This window comes from Dermochelys coriacea, chromosome 5, assembly GCF_009764565.3.
Source record: "Dermochelys coriacea isolate rDerCor1 chromosome 5, rDerCor1.pri.v4, whole genome shotgun sequence".
NCBI classification, from domain to species: domain Eukaryota; kingdom Metazoa; phylum Chordata; order Testudines; family Dermochelyidae; genus Dermochelys; species Dermochelys coriacea.
Genome location: NC_050072.1, coordinates 51,716,260 through 51,739,255, shown reverse-complemented (window position 1 = coordinate 51,739,255; position 22,996 = coordinate 51,716,260). Strand labels below are relative to the sequence as shown.

The 22,996-nt window shown below is 40.7% G+C and overlaps 1 protein-coding gene across 1 annotated transcript; it reads left to right on the top strand.

The window, feature by feature from the left end:
* Window positions 1-804: 804 nt before the first annotated feature.
* Window positions 805-22,677, top strand: LOC119856036 (general transcription factor IIH subunit 2-like). The gene is given in 14 exon segments (XM_038403084.2): window positions 805-864; window positions 1,013-1,099; window positions 3,488-3,538; window positions 4,107-4,161; window positions 5,126-5,151; window positions 5,153-5,232; window positions 6,315-6,405; window positions 6,541-6,628; window positions 7,311-7,418; window positions 8,686-8,749; window positions 11,703-11,806; window positions 21,101-21,203; window positions 21,463-21,502; window positions 22,158-22,677. Coding segments are annotated over 14 exon segments (1,062 nt in total). The 5' UTR covers window positions 805-819; the 3' UTR covers window positions 22,278-22,677.
* Window positions 22,678-22,996: the final 319 nt, after the last annotated feature.

The following is a 22,996-nucleotide window of genomic DNA, read 5'->3' as shown; positions in this document are numbered from 1 at the left end:
TTTTTTACTGAGCCTCTGCCCTCCACAGTTTTTCACAGCCCTAGTTGTATGGTTATTTAGAACCTAATCTTTCATCCTTTTTAAATCCATTGATGTTAAGGGTAATTTAGCATGGAATGTAACTGTAGGATTGGCTTTATTTATTGATGCTGTTTTAGAATCCCATGTTATAGTCTTAGCTCAAATTCTTCTGTATTTTTACCAGACTCTTTGAACACCATGGGCAAGTTAGACTTGGAATGGTATGTTTATATAATCCCCTTGACTGTTGTATCTAGTTTTGTTGTGTCTGCGATTATTTGTGCTGAAGTGGTTTTCCCTCTTCAGAATACATAGTGGCATCAAATCTAAGAAATATTTTTACTGACTTGATGTGTATGAGTTTGAGGTTTCTTTCTGTCCCAACCGACAATTTTTTTTTTTTTTTTTTTTTACTTTGAATTGGTGTGTAGTATGCTAAATGTTGAAAATGTCTGCTATTCAAGAGACCGGGGTTCTATTTCCCTTGGTAGGACCTGCTTTGTGATACAGTTGAATCGCACAACCTCTTGGAGTCAGTTTTCTAATGTGTAAAATGGGCATAATGGCACTAGCTTAATTCAAACCAGTTGTGAGAACCGATTGATTTGTAAAACACTGACTTCCTCAGTTGAAGTGATGATATAAATACAAAATATTATTATTCCATAATCCTTTGGAGAGAAGATGAGAACAGTGATCATTTATCGGGAGAAGATCTCTGCTCACATTGTAAAAGGAGGATGGAGAGGAACTTGACCTCTTTAATCAGCAGCCACCAAAGAATCCTTAAAGGCCATTATGCTGTTCCGTACTCTAAATATTGCCAATGTGACAGAGAAGGCTGTACGTATTTTGTATTTAATTTACTTGAAATAAATGGTTATTTTAAATTACTGTCTTTTATAAATTTGTTGCATGTGAGTGCTAAAAGTTTATCTTAATTCCAAACCAGGAATTTGTGGAATTAATATCCTTTATGATTATGATTCAGATGTGTCACCTTTATGTGGTGGTAGATGGATCAAGAACTATGGAGGACCAAGATTTAAAACCTAACAGGCTTACTTGTACCTTAAAGGTATTTATTTTATCAAAAGTATATTAACCTACCTTTGTTGTGATGTCTGCAGATCACATCCATCTGGGCTCGAACAGGATTGCAACTACCTTTGACTCATACTTATGTTAATGCTCCCATCTGCCTCTTGCCTCTTTGTCTGTTGTTTGTCTTGCATATTTTCCAAATTCTAGATCGGTGATTCCCAGACTTTGTTGTAAGGCAACTCACCAACAGCGTTTGTTTGTTTGTTTGGTGGTTGTTGTTGCAGCCCACCATTACATATTTGCACCCTCTGCTCTGGCAGTGCAACCCTAATCCTGGCCCAGTGCGAGGACTAGGAGAGGAAGGGCATGTTTGGAGAGTGAATCCTCCCTGCACTGATCCCACAGTGACAGCTCCTATCCAGGGTGTGTCCCCCTCCAGATGTTGTGACCTGGCGCACAGGAGCGCAGCAGCTCTCTCTCAAATTTGGCCTTGCTGCCCCTCCATGGTGACCAAATTTCAGTGGGTGGCAGTGCAATACCATATACCAGGTTGCAACACCTGGAGTAGGGAGCTAGGCTCAGCCCCACAGGAGAGGAGCTGCCACTGTGGAATGAGTAACGGGTGGGCTTGCTCTCCAACCCCCCACTTTCACCAGGCTGGGAGAAGTGCATGCTTGGCTAGGCTGTGCAGTGATGGGTTAGTCTGGCCCTGGTTGTGGTGATCTGTCTAGAATATTCCTGTAATCCACTGGTGGGTTGGGACCACTGATTTGGGAAACACTGTTGCAAACTCTGTGCTCTGTGAGGTAAAGGCTGTCTTTGTGTTTGTTTTGTACAGTAGCTTGTCCAATGGGACTGTTTGGCATCATTAGACACAACAGAAGTAAGAGTAATAATAATTATGTTAGGAGGGCTGTGGAGAAGTTTAAACAACAGGAAGTGCCATACAAAGAATGTGGGAATTAGCAGGCTGTGGGATATCACCCATAGCATGCAGTGGAAAGAGAACAAATAGACTTTGCACTTCTTAAAAATAAATGTTAATATTTTGTACTGAAAATATGCTTCATAGGTCCTGATTGAGTCTGTGATAGTGACTTACTCCAATTTAGATAGATATGACTAACTACGGAGGACTGAACTTGATGGAGAAGATAAGGTGTTGCCCTGATAATACTAAGCATGAAAATTATGTTTTAAAGTGTGTATCATTCTGATTTCCTATACAAATAAAACATTGTATTATGTGCCGTATTTATGGCAACAATTTTAGCTAACAGAGGAAAAACTTTCCTGTTTTGCTGAATCAAATACTCTGTGTTTTCCTCTTTTCCCTGTAATACAGTGGTGGACCCCCTGCAGCCCATCAGGGTAATCGGATTGCAGGCCACAAGACGTTTTGCTGATGTTGACTGTCCGCAGGCACAGCCCCCCACAGCTCTCATGGCCGCAGTTCTCTGTTCCTGGCCAATGGCAGCTGCGGGAAGCGGCAGCCAGCATGTCCCTGCAGCCCGCTGCTTCCTGCGGCTCCCATTGCCTGGCAACGGCGAACTGTGGCCACTGGGAGCTGTGGGGGGCCATGCCTGCAGACAGTCAACGTCAGCAAAATGTCCTGCGGCATGCAATCAGATTACCTTGATAGGCTGCATGTGGGCTGCAGGTTGCCTACCACTGCTGTAATATCTTCCATGTGTTCAGAAGTATAGATAATGTAGAGTCCTTGGAGTGAACGAGGGGAACACGCTTTGTTTAAACTTCATAGCTTTTTTAAAAAAATTAAGTAATTATCAATATTTCTTTTGTGTGAATGGAGAAGACCCTCCGTTCAAAATAACGCTAATCTTCCATGTGTTAACCAAAATACTGCTTAGTTTTGGTTAGTGAATTTGAGTCATATGGAAGGTGGAATAAGTTTGGCTGAATATGACTTCGTCCCTGATCTATTCCTGCAAACAGTTACGTGTGTTTAACTTTATGGACGTGAATAATGCCAATGATTTCGTTGGTGTACACGTATGCTTAAAGTCAAGCATGTGTGTACAACCGTTTGCAGCATTGGGACCTTAATTTTTGCCAACTAGATTATTGGTCACAGAAAATAACTCAATAATCATTACCACTGATCTGTATTACAGATTAAAATTTCAGCTGTTGTCTTAATTCTAACTAATGCTGTTAGATCTATTTTAAATTTGCTGCAGAAATAACACTCCTATCGTTACCATGTACTTAATGTAAACTGAGATTTTTTTTTCCTAAAGTTTCTGAAGAGTACTGTGCACCCAAGGAGTGTAGAGGCAGAGGATGGGGGTGTTTAAAGGTTCTAAATGGTTTTATAAGTACTGTACTATCATTTTTAACAGATATGAAATGACTGATGTATTTAATTATCTTAATACTCAGAACTTTTTTTTTTTTACGGTTATTGGAATATTTTGTTGAAGAATACTTTGACCAAAATCCTATTAGTCAGGTAGGTATGAACACGTGTGTTGGAAACCAGATTCATTGTTACCGATTAAGAAGTTGTGTGAAAACAAAGTTGGAAGAACTATTTTGAAGTTTTCATTTAATTTTAATCATTTTCCAACACATTATTTTAAATTAGTGGTAGTCTTTTCCTCTCTCTCTCCTGATCTTGTGTAATTTTTTTTTCCCTATTAAATGATGAGGATGAGAATTCAATTGAATATTGATTTACAGTTTTCTGAAGTACAAATGCGAACACACTTAAGATTTGGAACTGCATTCTTAAAGACAGGAAGAAGATGTAAAGAGACATTTTAGTGTTTAAGGGCGAGAGGTACCAATAGAGTGAAGAATTAAGAATCTATTATCAGCTTAATAGAAAGGGAGTTGTAATTTCCTGTATCTCAAGGTGAGAGCTGGTTTCAAATTACTGTGCTTGGAAAGAAAGCTTGCAGAGAAAGATGTGGGTATTGTAAGCATTGATCCAAAAAGATCTATCTAACAATACACAGGGTATACTAAGAATGTAGATCAAATTGTTTATAACTCACTAATAGAACAATTTCTTGCAGATTGGTATAATTGTAACTAAGAGTAAAAGAGCTGAAAAGCTGACAGAACTTTCAGGTAGGAAAGAAGTATCCTTTTGTATTAGAGAATCATTGTCATCACTAGAACTGTTGCGCTCTACAGCCCTGGTCTTGCAACTTATTCCATAAAGGCAGACCCTAATGAAGGTGTTAGAGCACCAGAAGGATGTAGGGGTCCACGTTAGTGGATCTAATTGCAGGACTGTAGTCTGTTTTGAGATTAGTCAGGGAGTCTACTTATGCTTAGAAATATAAATATATGTATGTTTAAGAGCAGAAATCAAATTTCAGTATTGATTTTTCTCTTGATAACTTTGTGCATGTAATTTGTATTGACTGCCAACATATGAATTTCTCTCTTGCCTCTCCTTTCTGCTCTCTCTTTTTTTTCTTCTCACCAACTTCCTCTTTTATATACATTTTCATGACGTGGTGCAAGAGCCATCTTCTAGGATCTCTTCCTGTTTGGAACAGGCTCTTCCTGTTTGGAACATCTTCCTGTATTTCTCCCTCATCAATATTTCAAATGTCCTATGAAAAACATACCTTTTTCCTGATACTGGTTATTTTTTTGCTCTCCTTGTTATCTGTTTTAACTTTGCAATTGTAGTTAATGGAGGCCTTTTGATCTAGTGGATTAGAGGTGAGGCTGAGAAACAGGAACTAACTCTTGATTTCTAATTGATGTTCTACCACTAACAAACTGTGTGGCTTCGGGCAAGTCATTTAACCTCTCCTTGTCTACTTAGCCAATCTGCTACCTGGTTTAGGTGCTTTGAGAGTGATTTAATGTTTGTACAGTGCTTTGAGGATGTAAAGGACAATGTAAGTATTACATAGTATTGTTACTAAAACAATTTGTAATACAGTTCACACTAGGCTATTTTTGGTTTATGTATATCATACTGTATCTGTATAAATTTAAAAAAAAATCTTACAATTATACATTTTTCTGTTATCTTACCATTTCAGGTGAGTTTTGTTTGTTGTTTTTCTTGTAGGAAACCCAAGAAAGCATACAACTGCTCCTGAAGAAAGCTGTAGATCTGAGCTGCCATGGAGAACCATCTCTGTATAACTCTTTAAATTTGGCCATGCAGACTTTAAAGTTAGTATATGTAGGATATTATAGGTTTTATTCTTTTTGGAACAACAGAAACTGATAAAACGCTGATTGTAAGCTCTTTGTGGCAGGGACCGTATTTGTGTTGGGAGTAATATCTTGCACAGTGCTGCACTGATCCTAGTTTCCTATTTTTATTTGTAACTATTTCTTTTTAATTTGGCAGTAGAGGTAGGGTCTGGGGGAATGGCAGGAGTGGGGCCTAGTTAAAGGTATGAGAAAAGGAAGGAGGGGGAAGAGGAACGGTCACGGCTTACCGCTTGCACCAAGGTCATCTGGCTGGGTTTTGTATGTATCACATGAAAAGTGAGTAGCGTTTTAGATTTTTGCTGGGAGGGAGCTTGTGTGGTAAATAAGTGGCATGAGAGAAAGAATGGATGTTTGAGGGAGAGTCTGACTGGTGAGCAAGAAAGGCCAGGAACAATGACAGAGTAAAGGTGGTGGTGGATATTGCAGTAGGTTACTAGGACAGCTAGTTAACGTGGCTCTAAATTAAGAGCCTGAAAAGGAAAGACAAGAAGCTTGTTGTCTGAGTTGATGATGATTTTTTTTTCCTATAGGGAATTGAAAATAAAATAAAATAGATTTTCTTAAAGCGTTTGCTGTATTCTGATATGTGAAAGTGAGAGAGAGAGAGAAAGACACGATAAACTTTGAGGACCCTGCTCTCTGTGAAAGATGTCTTAGATTTGCATCTCTGAATTGACCACAGAATAAAGTTTTAAAGAAGTGCTTGGAGATAATTTGTTGTGGTGGTGTCAGACTGAATCTAATTTATCCCTGGAGGACTGTGGTGGGATAACTTCAAGAACTATAACAAGGCATCAACTGAAAGGGACATTTCAGTAGGTTAGATTTTTGGAAAAGTATGACCTTATTGTGGGAACAGTTTTGTGAGGGATTTTCAACATCAGCCATGTGATTTTTCTGAATTTTGTACAACTGAGTACTAGGAAATGTTACTCTTGGGGACACACAGCATCAAACTTCAACATACCTGTATGTAATTGTTATATTATTAATTTATAGCTAATTTAAATATACTTTTTTTTTTTTACCTTCTATAGGCACATGCCAGGACATACAAGCAGAGAGGTTTTGATTATCTTCAGTAGCCTGACAACGTGTGATCCATCTAATATCTATGATCTAATTAAGGTATATACCACTTAAAAAAAATGTTGTTGTTGAAGAATCATTTTTGTCATTACTTCTTAATGGAAAATGTATGTACCTCTTACAGTTTTCAGTTCTGCTGATGCATTTGGGTGTTTTTTGTTTTTGTATGTGAAGTGTTTAAAGGCAGTTAAGATCAGAGTATCTGTCATCGGCCTATTTGCTGAAGTTCGAGTTTGTACTGTACTTGCCCAAGAAACGGGTGGTAAGTATATCGACTGATTCTAAACATATGTCAGTAATAGTCATTTAAGTCTGAAAGTAAAGTAACTGTTTAGACAATTTTTTAAAAATAAATTTTGATGTTCAAAGAGGATGTGGTTTTTTTTTTTTGACCATACTGTTGTGTTAGGAGAATATTTCATAATTGCTCCCTTCGTTTAAAGAAGTCATACAAATCAGTAGATTTGATATGTAACTATAGTTGCTGATTTGGAAGAGAGATGAAGAAAGAAATAAGGATACCTGAAAAAGTCCGTAGGTAAACTGTATCGTATTAAAGTTAATAAACATGTATTACCATTAGTGAGTACAATGGTTAGTTGGAAAAAAATTGCATTGTATAAGTTAGTGTGGAGAGGGAAAGGTAGGCTCTCGCTATCTAACTTTTTAGAGGTACACAGTCATACTTGTATATTTAAAAAAATATGTAGTAACTATAGGTAACATCCCATATATTTTGCACTATTAGCACTATTCATTTTAACTTAAACTGTTTTTCAAGTTTTGGCTAAACTTGATATTCCAGGGGTTTTTTTCTTGTTCATGGTTCTGATCTCAGTAAAACTATCCATACGTTATTTGGACAGGTGTTATGATTGTTGTGTTTTTCGTATTCTTAATACATGACTCTCCGCTGACTCATCTATTTTCTTTCTCCATGGCAGGAACATACCATGTAATTTTAGATGAAAGCCACTATAAGGAGCTGCTGATGCATCATATTAGCCCTCCACCTGCCAGTTCAAGTTCTGAATGCTCCCTTATTCGAATGGGTAGGTTCTTATTTTATTAAATTTTAAGTGCAAGAGTTAAGCATCTTTGGTGTAACATCTTCTTTTGTGTCTTCCGTATTAAAATAATACGAACAAAGAAGCTGTTTGAAATCTGAAAAACATATTGATACGTAATTGTTTTTATTTTGAGTTTTCAGTTTTCGCAAACTGAATTTTAATATATTTAACAATATACCTACAAACCACTTAGCTATTTAAATTAAAAATTGAAAATTAAAACAAAAAAGAGAGAACTCCATTTTAAGTGGATAGTAGCAAATTGTACACAATATTTCTTTGCGCGGTAGTGGAAAAATGTGATATGTAAAATATTAAGACGATAAACCTGAAAAGTGTGCCTCTCCATTTGTATTTCTATTTGCCATCTTATCATGATGACTGCCGTCTGTACCTTGGCCAAAACCCATGAGCCTTTTAAATGCATGCCAGTATTGCTATGTGATTTAACAAATTGGACATATATTAAGAGAAATCTTGTCAGCTTGTTCCTTTCTAACAACTGGAGTCGGCTCCTTTGCTTCCTCCTGATGGAAAAAGAATTCTGAAAGTGTGAGCCTGAAGCTAAACCGAAGTAGCAGCACAATGTTCTGCTGCTGTGCCACTGTGCAGGCTTGTTCCACATTTTAAAACAACTTTCTTTTCATTTGTCAAAGTGAATAAATACATAAAATGTAGACACTTTGTGTGTAATCCTTATAATTAAATGATTTAAGCTTTTTGTTTTTTCAGTCTAATCAGGGGAACAGAAATAAGAAAAACCATCTCCTTGGTTGAGATGAGCTATAAAAATAATTACCAGAGGAGGACTGGAAGCTACCTAGGACCTCCAGAAAATATTGCATTAACCATCACACTGCACTCAGAGGGATCATGTCTCTGAAGTCTGAACATTAAATTATTTCCCTTCATTTCTGACTTTGAACCATAGTTCCCTTTAATACATTGTTCTTTCTCCTTCTCTACTATCTCACCTAGTTTTCTTTGTAATTGCCAAAAAGTTGGGGTTTGTCAGTTTCACCCTAAGTGGGGGGGAAAAATTGTTTTTGTAAGGAGATGCAATACAAGATTTGGAGGTAGAAGTAGGAAGAGAACACTCACGATGGATTTATTATCTCGGAAAAAGTGTATTGATTTCTATAATAACATGAAATATTCTAAACAGTAACTCCTAACTTCTCCACTCAAATAGGAAATTGTTTGTTATATGTTACCAATTCATATAGTGATATTTTTCTTGGCTCCTAAGGGTTTCCTCAGCATACCATTGCGTGTCTCTCTGATCAGGATGCTAAACCATCATTTAGCATGGCGTAAGTAAAATATGGTTACTTTTAGGCATTATTAGAATTCTGTGGTATCTAGATAAACTTAGAAAATGCTGTATTTTCACTGAAAGGTACAAAACATCATGAAAATGGGTACGCAGCAGGTGTGCTGTGACTACTGCTTATGACATTGTTCATAATGAGAGACTAGGTGGGTGAGATAATATCTTTTATTGGACCAACTTCTTTTGGTGTGAGAGACAAGCTTTTGCGCTTATACAGAGGTCCTCTTTAGGCCACTGCATACAACTGTTCATAAGTTTCAGAGTAGCAGCCGTGTTAGTCTGTATTCGCAAAAAGAAAAGGAGTACTTGTGGCACCTTAGAGACTAACAAATTTATTAGAGCATAAGCTTTCGTGAGCTACAGCTCACTTCATCGGATGCATTTGGTGGAAAAAACAGAGGAGAGATTTATATACACACACACACACACAGAGAACATGAAACAATGGGTTTATCATACACACTGTAAGTAACTCTGATATTCTTGTTAACTGCTGGAATTAGCCTACCTGCTTGTCACCATGAAAGGTTTTCCTCCTTCCCCCCCCTGCTGTTGGTGATGGCTTATCTTAAGTGATCACTCTCCTTACACTGTGTATGATAAACCCATTGTTTCATGTTCTCTGTGTGTGTGTATATAAATCTCTCCTCTGTTTTTTCCACCAAATGCATCCGATGAAGTGAGCTGTAGCTCACGAAAGCTTATGCTCTAATAAATTTGTTAGTCTCTAAGGTGCCACAAGTACAACTGTTCATAATAGTCTCATCTTATCTTGTACAGCTCACATCTGTTTGTATGCAGCCGTTGTCTCTTATCTTATACTTAGATTTTAAGATCTTTAAGTAGCGATCATCTTTTGGTTGGTTGTATAGTGCCTAACACAATGGAACCCTGATCCCTGACTGGTACCCTTAGGAGCCACTGCAATACATGTACACTTTTTACTATACTATGGCAAATATAAACCAGCATCCTTAAACATGGTGTTGATAAAGAAAGAATACCTGGAACTGAGTCTTCCATTCATTTCATTGTTAACGTATAGTGAAATTGAAAGCTTGATGAGCAAGAGAGTGCCCTTCTTTTTGAGAAGACAATAGAGGATTTTTTTTTTTCAAGTTTCAGAAGGAAAAAAATGGTTACTCACCTTTTCATAACTCTTGTTCTTTGAGATGTGTTGCTCATATCCATTCCAATTGGGGGAGTGTGCACTGCATGCAGTCTTTGGAAAGGTTTTTTTTTTTCTTCCACCTTTATTTCCCCCTAGCAGTGCCTGTCAAGTCAGCTGTGGAGCCGCCCGCAGTGGCACCTCCATGGCGCTCAATATATGACCCTGCCGACCCGGCACCACCTCAGTTCCTTCTTTCCAGTTACTCTGACAGAGGGGAAGGCAGCTGGGTTTGGAATGGATGTGAACAACACCTCTCGAAGAAAACAGTGACAAGAAGGTAACTGTTTTTTCTTCTTCGAGTGATTGCTCATAATGATTCCAATTAGGTGACTCCCAAGCCTTACCTAGGTGGTGGGGTCAGAGTTATGGAATCACAGACTGGAGTGCTGCCCTGCTGAAGGCTGCATCGTCTCTCATGCTGGGCGATGGCATAGTGAGCCATTTCTGCTACAGCCGCCGGAGCGCTCCACACCAATGAGCTTGGTGCGGGTCTTGCTCCGCTGGGGCAGTTAGCGGTCTCAGCACCTCTTCCATAAGGAGCTGCTTTAGGCGGCAGTCCCTTGCCTTTTTTTGTTCTGGGGCGAAACCCTTTACAAATCCTGCACATGTCTGCTTGGTGCGCTTCCCCCAGATGCTTTAAACAAGTGTCGTGGGGGTTGCCTGCTGGGATGGGCTTATTGCAGGGTTTGAACCCTTGGGACTTAGGCATGCCCAAGGGGAGAATGCAGTTGGGGTGGAGGGGAAATCCCCACTCCCAACAGCTACTGATCATAACTACAGTAAACTAAACTAGAAATAACTCTAAAACTACACTACGCAGAAAGGCTAGGGAAAACGAGGAGAGCTTGCTAAGCAAGTCACCACGGTTCCAACAACTGTCACTGGCGGTAAGAAGGAACTGAGAAGGTGCTGGGTTGGGGGGGTCATATATTGAGTGCCAGGGAGGCGCCGCTCCAGGAGGCTCCACAGCCAAACCGGGTGCTGCTAGGGGAAAAACTTTCCAATGACTGTGCACGTGGCGTGCGCACGCCCTAATTGGAATCAATATGAGCAATCACTCGAAGAAGAACAGTGTATACTCCATGAGAGAATTAAAATGCATATCTTTTGTTTAAGTCCAAACCAGAGTTTCTGTGTGTGTGGAAAAATTATGACTATAATATAGTGGATGCCTTTTCTAAAGTCACTTTCTAGAGGTAAAGGAAATTTCAGTTGTGGGGGGAAAATTAATCTTTTCTTTTGTTATTGAGGGAAAGCCTGGTTCTGGCTTCTGAGCCAAAAGAAGGTGGCTCAATCAAGCTTAAATTTCCTCTCTTGGAAAAAGATTTCCTTAAACCATTAGATCTTGGATCACATTTCAAAAAGCTTATTGAACTCCTTATGACGTTTCCCTATTCCTGGGTGTTACTGAGACACAGCGTTAGAAACTCCATTACCAGTGGAAATTGAGCTACTAGGTAACAGTTAGTTAATAAATTTCTGAATATTTTGCTACCGAAGAAATGGGAAGGTTAATCCCAAGATTTAATTGAAGACCCTGGTAAAGTGTTGATGTTTTCTTGTAACACTTCATTAAGTGGCCATGTCATTGAAGGAAATGTGTACTAAAAGTGAATTTTCTGGTTGATTTGCAACTTCGCATCACACCAAACTCTATGTGACAAACTCTATGCTTGTTCTCCGATTCTGTCCAACTGTTTCAAATTTGTCCAAGAGATTTCAACAATACTGATTTTTTTTTCTCTTCCCGCCCCGCCCCCAGGCACTTGGAAAACAACAGTGATCCAGGTCTCACGCTGGGTGGATATTTCTGTCCCCAGTGTAGAGCCAAATACTGTGAACTCCTTGTGGAATGCAAAATCTGTAGTGAGTATGAAAAAAGAACACAAAGTATATAGACTTAATGAAAACAAAAGGAGGGGAAAACAGAGAGATGATATCATGGGAGGGGGTCTACTAGATCAGCAAATCAGGAGAAGGAGGTGAATGAAGCATTTCTAGAACAAATTATAGAAATGATCAAAACATCAGACTTGGTAGGAATGGGGGACTTTAACTACCCAGGCATCTCTTGGAAAAGCAATATGGCAAAACACAAAATGTCCCAAAAATTCTTGTAATGTATTGGGGACAACGTTTTGTTTAAGAGATGGTGGAAGTAACCAGGGGAACACCATTTTAGACTTACTTCTAACTATCAGGAAGGAACTGATTGCACATCTGAAGGTTGATGGCAGTGTGGGTGAAATGATCATGAAACAATAGATTTTTATGATTGTAAGGAAAGGGAGGAGAGCAGCAGAATAAGGACTTAGACAAACTCAGAGAACTGGAAGGTAAGGTCCCATGGGAGGAAAATCTAAGGGATAAATGAGTTCAGGAGAGTTCGCAGCTTCTCCGAGTCGATATCAAAAGCATAACCGCAAACTATCCTGATGTGATGGAAAGATAGGAAGGATAATAAGAGGCCACTTTGGCTGCACTTGAAAATCAAAAGGGAATCCTACAAAAAATGGAAACATGGACAAATTGCTAAGGAAAAGAACAAAAGAATAGCACATGCACAAAATCAGAAAGACTAAGGCACAAAATGAATTGTACCTAGCAAGGGACAATAAAAGGCAACAAGAAGAGGTTTTATAAAGACATTAGGAGCAAGAGAAAGACAAAGACAAAGTGCATCTTTGAGAACTCATGGAGGCTGGGGGAGGAATAGAGAAGGGTGAAGATAGTACCTATTTTTTTTAAAAAGGAGGCCCAGGGAATTATAGACCAGTCAGAGGTGAAAGTAAGCCGGTATGGGATACCAATAAGAAAGTGGCCGCTGGTATGGGCTGGTACGTAGCTGAAATTCAAGTGCTGTCGTGGCAGTGCTTTAAGGACCGTATCGGCAGGGCTGCTGTTGGGGGGGCAAAAGGGGCAGCTGCCCTGGAGCTCAGCTATTTAAAAGAACCCAGGGCTCCTGGCCACCACTACTGCAGCAGTGGCTGGAGCCCCGGGCAGCGCTGCAGGAGGCTGGCCCCCAGTCCTGCCCGTAGGTGTGGGAAGTAGGGGTGTAGGGGTGCCACAGCACCCCCAGGCTTTGTGCCCAGCGTAGCCCCGTGCTGGGGTCCCAGCTGTCAGCCTCCCACCTGGGGGCTCCACTGCAGGGCTCGGGTACCGGCCCCTCCTCCAGGGTCCCAGCCGCTGGCCCTGGGGGCTCTGCTGCTACTTGGGGTCCTGACCATGGGGCTCCGGTCCTGGCTCTGGCCTCCGCAGCTGCCCCTAGCTTGGTCCCAGCCTGGGGCAGAGAGGGGTGCGGATGGGATGGGGAATCAGCTCAGGACCCCCACCCTAAAAATCGTTCCAGTGCCACTGGCCATGCCCCTTCTGCCCAAGGCCCCGTCCCTTGCAGGGGCCCAGAGCCGCCCCCTACCCCCACCTTGCTCATGGACCCAGCAGCCCTGTGTAGCAGTAAGAGATTTAAGCTACTTTCACCCTTGAGACCAGTCAGCCTAACTTTGATACCTGGAAAAATATTGGAACAAATTTTTAAACAATCATTTTTAAAGCACCTAGAGTATAATAGGTTTATCAGTAATAGCCAGGGTTGATTCGCTAAGAACAATTCATGCCAAACCAATGTAATTTCCTTCTTTGACAAGGGTACTGGCCTAACGAGTGAGGGTAGCAGGGCAGCGAAGAAGTAGGCATGATTTAGCTTGATTTTTAGTAGGGCTTTTGACACAGTCCCACCGGACATAAGCAAACTAGGGAAATGTGGCCTAGATGAAATTACTATAAGGTGGATGCATAACTGGTTGAAAGTCTATACTCAAAGAATAGTTATTAATGGTTTACTATCAAACTGGGAGGACATATCTAGTGGGGTCTTCCAGGGTTGTGTCCTGGGATCAGTTCTGGTCAGTATTTTCATTAATGACTTGGATAATGGAGTGAAGCGTTTGCTTATAAAATGTGTGGATGACACTTAAGTACGGGGGGTTGCTTGCACTTTGAAAGACAGGATTAGCGTTCAAAACAACCTTGACAAATTGAAGAATTGGCCTGAAATCAACATGATGAAATTCAGTGAAGACAAGTGCAAAGTACTGATCAACAGGTTATCTCAAGTGCTTATATACAAATGCACAAAGCCTTGGAAACAAGCAGGGAGAACTGGAGGTCCTGGTGATGTCAAGGAATTATGACGTGATTGGAATAACAGAGACTTGGTGGGATAACTCACATGACTGGAGTACAGTCATGGATGGTTATAAACTGTTCAGGAAGGACAGGCAGGGCAGAAAAGGTGGGGGAGTAGCACTGTATGTAAGGGAGCAGTATGACTGCTCAGAGCTCCGGTACGAAACTGTGGAAAAACCTGAGTGTCTCTGGATTAAGTTTAGAAGTGTGTGCAACAAGAGTGATGTCATGGTGGGAGTCTGCTATAGACCACCGGACCAGGGGGATGAGGTGGATGAGGCTTTCTTCCGGCAACTCACGGAAGCTACTAGATCACATGCTCTGATTCTCATGGGTGACTTTAATTTTCCTGATATCTGCTGGGAGAGCAATACAGCGGTGCATAGACAATCCAGGAAGTTTTTGGAAAGCGTAGGGGACAATTTCCTGGTGCAAGTGCTAGGGGAGCCAACTAGGGGGAGCGCTTTTCTTGACCTGCTGCTCACAAACCGGGTAGAATTAGTGGGGGAAGCAAAAGTGGATGGGAATCTGGGAGGCAGTGACCATGAGTTGGTTGAGTTCAGGATCCTGACGCAGGGAAGAAAGGTAAGCAGCAGGATACGGACCCTGGACTTCAGGAAAGCAGACTTTGACTCCCTCAGGGAACAGATGGCCAGGATCCCCTGGGGGACTAACATGAAAGGGAAGGGAGTCCAGGAGAGCTGGCTGTATTTCAAGGAATCCCTGTTGAGGTTACAGGGACAAACCATCCCGATGAGTCGAAAGAATAGTAAATATGGCAGGCGACCAGCTTGGCTTAATGGTGAAATCCTAGCGGATCTTAAACATAAAAAAGAAGCTTACAAGAAGTGGAAGGTTGGACATATGACCAGGGAAGAGTATAAAAATATTGCTCGGGCATGTAGGAAAGATATCAGGAGGGCCAAATCGCACCTGGAGCTGCAGCTAGCAAGAGATGTCAAGAGTAACAAGAAGGGTTTCTTCAGGTATGTTGGCAACAAGAAGAAAGCCAAGGAAAGTGTGGGCCCCTTACTGAATGAGGGAGGCAAGCTAGTGACAGAGGATGTGGAAAAAGCTAATGTACTCAATGCTTTTTTTGCCTCTGTTTTCACTAACAAGGTCAGCTCCCAGACTGCTGTGCTGGGCAACACAAAATGGGGAAGAGATGGCCAGCCCTCTGTAGAGATAGAGGTGGTTAGGGACTATTTAGAAAAGCTGGACGTGCACAAGTCCATGGGGCCGGACGAATTGCATCCGAGAGTGCTGAAGGAATTGGCGGCTGTGATTGCAGAGCCCTTGGCCATTATCTTTGAAAACTCGTGGCGAACGGGGGAAGTCCCGGATGACTGGAAAAAGGCTAATGTAGTGCCCATCTTTAAAAAAGGGAAGAAGGAGGATCCTGGGAACTACAGGCCGGTCAGCCTCACCTCAGTCCCTGGAAAAATCATGGAGCAGGTCCTCAAAGAATCAATCCTGAAGCACTTAGAGGAGAGGAAAGTGATCAGGAACAGTCAGCATGGATTCACCAAGGGAAGGTCATGCCTGACTAATCTAATCGCCTTTTATGATGAGATTACTGGTTCTGTGGATGAAGGGAAAGCAGTGGATGTATTGTTTCTTGACTTTAGCAAAGCTTTTGACACGGTCTCCCACAGCATTCTTGTCAGCAAGTTAAGGAAGTATGGGCTGGATGAATGCACTATAAGGTGGGTAGAAAGCTGGCTAGATTGTCGGGCTCAACGGGTAGTGATCAATGGCTCCATGTCTAGTTGGCAGCCGGTGTCAAGTGGAGTGCCCCAGGGGTCGGTCCTGGGGCCCGTTTTGTTCAATATCTTCATAAATGATCTGGAGGATGGTGTGGATTGCACTCTCAGCAAATTTGCGGATGATGCTAAACTGGGAGGAGTGGTAGATACGCTGGAGGGGAGGGATAGGATACAGAAGGACCTAGACAAATTGGAGGATTGGGCCAAAAGAAATCTAATGAGGTTCAATAAGGATAAGTGCAGGGTCCTGCACTTAGGATGGAAGAATCCAATGCACCGCTACAGACTAGGGACCGAATGGCTCGGCAGCAGTTCTGCGGAAAAGGACCTAGGGGTGACAGTGGACGAGAAGCTGGATATGAGTCAGCAGTGTGCCCTTGTTGCCAAGAAGGCCAATGGCATTTTGGGATGTATAAGTAGGGGCATAGCGAGCAGATCGAGGGACGTGATCGTTCCCCTCTATTCGACACTGGTGAGGCCTCATCTGGAGTACTGTGTCCAGTTTTGGGCCCCACACTACAGGAAGGATGTGGATAAATTGGAAAGAGTACAACGAAGGGCAACAAAAATGATTAGGGGTCTAGAGCACATGACTTATGAGGAGAGGCTGAGGGAGCTGGGATTGTTTAGTCTGCAGAAGAGAAGAATGAGGGGGGATTTGATAGCTGCTTTCAACTACCTGAAAGGGGGTTTCAAAGAGGATGGCTCTAGACTGTTCTCAATGGTAGCAGATGACAGAACGAGGAGTAATGGTCTCAAGTTGCAATGGGGGAGGTTTAGATTGGATATTAGGAAAAACTTTTTCACTAAGAGGGTGGTGAAACACTGGAATGCGTTGCCTAGGGAGGTGGTGGAATCTCCTTCCTTGGAGGTTTTTAAGGTCAGGCTTGACAGAGCCCTGGCTGGGATGATTTAACTAGGACTTGTTCCTGCTTTGAGCAGGGGGTTGGACTAGATGACCTTCTGGGGTCCCTTCCAACCCTGATATTCTATGATTCTATTCTACTTAGGAATACAAAACCAAATGCCCAACTATAAAATGGGGAATAACTGGCTAAGCGATAATATTGCTGGAAAGGATCAGGGGTTACTGTGGATCACAAATTGAATATGGGTCAACAATGTGATGCAGTTGCAAAAAAGTCTAATGTAGTTCTGCGGTGAATGAACAAGTGTAAGACATGGTGGGTAATTGTCCTGTCTGGCGCTGATGAGGCCTCAGCTGAAGTTTGGTTCTGAGTGCCACACTTTAAGAAAGATATTAACAAATTGCAGAAGCTCTGGTGGAGAGTAACAAAAAAGATAAATGGTTAGAAAACCTGACGGATGAGTATTCCGCGTTTTCAGTTTAAAAACAAACAAACAAACAAAAAAAAAAGTCTGGGAATTTTTCAGTCTTTATTTTCCAAACCTTAAAAACAGGATGACATCAGGTTAGAAAAATTGGATGGGGAAGGGGGGGGAACCCAAAAACTTTTGTAATATACACATTTTACTACAGTATAATTGAAACTTTTTTTAAATGTACAAAGGTATATTTTGTGTGTCTCAGAGCTTGTAGTTTTTCCAGAAATCCTGGTTTGCGTACGCTTGTATAATTTTCTTCCAAGTATCTTCACTCATGTTGAGCCTCTTGCAGTCATGGAATTAGTCCAACTTTGAAAATATGCACTCTGCATCAGTAGATTCAGGGGATACACTCATAACTTGCTGTGCCATTTTGCTGAAGTTGGGAAGTGTATTTTGATGTTCTAAAAAGCTAGAACACCCCGTTACGTATCGTCAGGATTAGGCAAGTTCATGGAATTAGTAAATGCCCCTTTCAGATTTGAAATTCTATCTTTAGTGGCCAGTGGTTGAAATACTCTGGCATAACTGTCATATTCTGCTGAAAAATTAACCTTGAGGAAGGGGTGCAACACCGGATGACATTCCAAAAAGCATCTTTGGCACCAAACGCTTTGGGAGTTCAGATTATAGGCCACGGTCGTCTCCTATTTCTGGCTGTTTGATTTTTCTTGTGTTCCAGGATAGGAAGGATTTCCAGAAGCAGATGGTTTTCTTGCCATATGTTTCTCCTACAGCTTTTGTGCTCCGTTCAGCTGAGATTTTGGTTCTCAGGATCCGGTCAATATCTTTATTGGCAAACGTGTTGGCAGTAGTTGGAGAAAATTCGAGTGTTTTCTGTGTCACACAGTGACTCCAAGTTTTCAACAATGAATATTACCTTGGTGTGCAGAATCTAGCACTTATTTTGGTTATTTGCCAGTCTCTTCAGAGTTTCTGCTTTCGAAGCAACAAACTCAGATGATCTAGGAGATACATTAGCACAGTCCATGTGTTATTTACGTAACAAGCAGCGAAATACAAGCTCATCCACCAATGTGGCACAACACAGCGGTAGTTAATCGGTAATTGGCTCTGCACTCAATTCGCACTGTGTTAAACAGAGCCTTCAGTTTGTTTGCAAGCTTGAAAATGGCCCTGAATCCAGTGATACAAAATTTCACATCTTTCATTTCTTCTGTAGCAGTAGCTGCTGACAGCACAGCATTACTCGGATGAGCTGGACTGGTAATGCGTAGCACTTCCAGTTTCTGATTGAGTTTCATCTCCTGTGCGAACGTAGTCATGTAGGAAGCAGAATCTGTATTAGTTGTGGCCACGTTTTCCCAAGTTAGTTGGAACATATCAAACATGTCAGTTATTGTTGTCGACAAAACGGCTGTCAGCAGAGGGATGAATGTCACATCAGCACAAAACAATGTGGGTTTATTTGCTTTGAAATAAAAAAAAAAAAAAAAGAGAACAAAAAGCCAAGAATTGGATGGTCCAAAGTATCAGGAGACTCCTCACAAATCAGACTAGACTCCACATTTCCCTCAATCTGTTCCATCAGTGTAGGTACTAAAGTATTGTCATTTTCTTTCAGATGCTTACGAGTGAGGTTGTCTGCATTAGGAAGGGCTTTTGCAGCTGGACAGTTTTGTTGCACAAAGTCATCAATAGGCCCCTCTGCTATTAACAGCAGTTGTCCGGCAAAAGAGAGAGCACGCACAAATTAATTGACACAATCATGCTGTGCTTTCTCTTTCATTAAAGCCCTGGTAAAAGCTCCTGATATTGACCGTTTATCCCGAAGCTCACTTTCCTTCTTTAAGCTTCTTGTGTCGCTTGCTTTCAACATGTCCCTTTATTCGGTCAGCATGAGCACTGACATCAGTGCTACAGTACTCGGAGCACAATGCATCCTCCTCGCTCGCATCTTTACTTTAATTTTTTCTTGAAAATGTCCAAGCACTGATTTGCTTCTTGGTATTCAGCATAGGTTTGCGTTTTCATCCCATGTTTACCTTTTTACCTTATCTAAGTTTCTGGGGCTCTATGTGCTGGTAGTTCAGGGAGAGGCATGCCCTTCCCCTGGGAAGGGAGAGCCAAGGGCAGACTGAGTCTGCTAGGCAATCAAGATGGAGAGAGACTGTGTAGAACAACAGGGGCCCCTGTTGGTTTGGGGAAGGATTGCAGGCTTGCCTGCTCAGAGGAAGAGGCGGCGTCAAATGATTGACAAGGGAAAGCCTGGGAAGAAGAGCTAGCTTGATCAATAGGGCATGAGATGCCCATTCCTGGGAGCCCTGGAGTGGGGAGAAGCCATTTTGGGGGTAGTCTGGAACCAGCCACAGAAAGGGTAAGACTGGCTGTGTGGGGATCCTGAAGAATCCAGACCCATACATCCAAACCCGTAAGGAGATTGATAGTAACGGAGATAACCAGGTACATAGGGACCATTACATATCTTTATCTGCAGAGGACTGATTGTTTAAATTCAGTGCCACGCTAAATGAACACAAAGAAATGGACAGGCCGTGTTTCCTTGTGAGCCAATCGTAGCGCGATATTAATGTTTAATTTTCCAACCTCTACCGTGTGTGTACTGTGTTTTACACTGCGGAACTGCTTCAATTTCAGAGCTGCAGGACACAACAATCGCATAAAGCTTTAGTGTTTAACAAAAATAAGTACCTGAAAAAATACTGAGGGGGGCAAATCAGTAAAAACTGGACTCCTTCAATAAACCCGGTAATTTATCAGTGAAAATTGGTAAAAACTGAAAACGTGGAACACTCTGAGGAAAGATTTAAAAAAACTGGGCATTTCTAATCCTAAGAAAAGAAGACTTGGGGGGAGGGAACTGATAGTCTTCAGATACGTTAAAGGTAGTTATAAAGAGGATGATGATCGATTGTTCTCCATATCCACTGAAAATAGGACAAGAAGTAATGGACTTAAACTGCAGCAAGGGAGATTTAAGTTGGATACTACGAAGAACTATCCTTCCAGTTAGACAAATACTGGAATAGGCTTCCAAGGGAGTTTGTAGAATCCCTGTTGAAGATTTTTAAGAACAGGTTAAACAAAATAAATGTTAGGTATGGTTTTAGGTATCTTTGATCGTGCTCCAATGTAGGATGTTGGACTAGATGACCTCTCAAGGTCCTTCCAGCCTTATATTCCTATGATTCTTTACGTATAATGGTAAGCAACAACAAACAAACCCCTAAGCTATTGGGATGTAGAAAAACTCAATTATGCCTGTTGCAGAACTTGTCCTTAATTCTATAGTCTTGGGTAGCAAATAAGTTCGAGGCTCTCAGGGCTACAGTGTGTAGAAAGCAATACCATAACACAGACTGTTGTATCACAGACTGGATGCTGAATTCCTTGTGTGTTTGAAACTTTCATTGAGGACAGTGGGAATTTGGGGTGAATCAGAATTTGATCAGACTACATTTCTTTTGTATTCCAGTATCTTTTTTTATATTCACTTGATTGGCATACATACATATCCAAAAAGGGATTCCTTTAGCAACCAATGTAGTTATTTAGTATAGTGGAAATATCACTTGTGTTGGAGCAAAGGTGTAAATTGCCTTCCTTGAAGGGCTTTGGCATAGTTTATTTTAATTCTATAATAAAAATATATAATTCACCAACCCTCAAAGGAAATCATTAGTATACTTTTGTAAACCTCTGCAATCGCTAACCTAGATGGAACAGAATGGAATTGTATAACTTCTAATTCTTAAGAGATTTTTAAATTTTATGTGGACTAAGGCAGAAATTCTCCTGTATTCATGAAATCAAATATTTTGCTTTATCTTGACAGATGATTTGTTTTGGTCTTTTTTTTTTTTTTATTTTGACATTCAAGGTCTTACATTAGTCTCTGCACCCCATCTGGCTCGGTCTTACCATCACCTGTTTCCTTTGGATGCCTTTCAAGAAGTTACACTGGAAGAATATAAAGGAGAACGGTATGTAAATCATGCCTGCTATAAAGAATCCACTTGGGCCCTTATAGATTTAATCTTTTGTTTTGAAAATAAGATAAGTTGGCAATGACTTTTTTAGTACTGCTAGAACTAGTGCATGTTAAGTTAAATGGCTGTGATTTATCCTTTACATTACAGAAATGGATATCAAATAATTGTATAAGAAATGACTGTGTAAAATGGTGGTGTTTAACCATTTTTTTCTCTGCTTTCAATAAAAATATTGAATTCTGTTTCATAGCTATTGTCAAGGCTGCCAAGGGGAGATTAAAGATCAACATGTAAGTTATTAAAATGTAATTTAATCTTTGTGAAGGTCATCGTGATGACAAAAAATCCTGTATGGAGACCATCATGTTGGCTAGATTGAATTCTCAGTCCTGGCTTCTCACTTTTTAGACTGCAAAAGCAGCACACTTGAGGTAAGGGAGTGTCCAGAGACTCAGGTGTGCTGCTGCCCTTGCTCAAAAAGTTGACAGGGCTAAGAATGAGTCCTGTTCCCACCTCTGGGCATAAGGATGGTGGGAGTCTCTAACGAGTAGAGTAAACTTGGAGGAAAAATGAGCTTTGTCAGACACGATGCTTATATTTGTAGAACTCTTTAATGTAACCTGTATTTACTTTTTTAAGCATATGTTAGCTGCAGTACTCCTAGGATTCCCAAGTTATTACAATGATGGGTTTTTTAAGGCTGAGAGTTTGGGCAATTCTTAGTTTAATAAGAAACACAATTTATGGTTTATTCTGATAGTATCTTTCAGGCTAAATATAACTTTTAGATTCAGTCTTTTCATATTGGAAACTTTAATTTGGTAGGGCTCTTAGGATGTAAATATGCAACAGTTTTTTGTTTACGGTTCTCTATTGCATTACTGTAATAAACAGTGATATTTGTATTTGAAAATTTAACTTAATTTTTTTCATCTTTTCACTCAGGTTTACATTTGTAAAGTCTGCCAGAATGTATTTTGTATGGAATGTGACTTATTTGTTCATGAGTCTCTGCACTGCTGTCCTGGCTGCATTCACAAGGATCCTGCTCCTCTGGGTGTATGATACCAGGTGTTTGTAGAGATTGTCCAACCTGTTTCATTCTTGCACAAAGAGTCAAATTAGACTATTCAACCACAGACTTCAGTAAGGCAACTCAAAAATGGGAAGAAATACCTAGATGAATGCGGTAACAAACACACTTTAGTTAACGTATAGAATTGGAATATTTAAATTCTCACGGTTAATGTTTATAAAAATATCTGCATCATCTGATTCATTTCCCTAACTTGTTTTGAAAGCCTTTGACTTATTTGAGAGTCATGCTAAATAAATGTGTAAATCTGCAAGTGTGTGGAAAAGTGATAAAAATGGATTTGTATGCTAAAACTGTGATTCATGTTTGTTTCATTACTTGTAAAAAAACAAAAACCAAAACCTATCAAATATATTATACTTAAACATGGTTTTTCTACCCTTGGGATAGAATTTTTTAAATTACAGTAGAAACAAGTCTTTTATTATAAGAACTTATCCAAGTACTTTGTGACAGACTAGCAGGATAAACTTTCTAAATCATTTAACATAGAAATGCAGGGCTGGAAGGGACCTCAAATAGTCATCTAGTCCATCCTCCCATGTTGAGGCAGGGTTAAGTATACCTAGGCCATTCCTGACACGTTTGTCTAACCTGTTCTTAAAAACCTCCGAGGATGGGTATTCCACAACCTTCCTAGGTAACCTGTGCCAGAGCTTAACTATTCTTATAGTTATAAAGTTTTTCT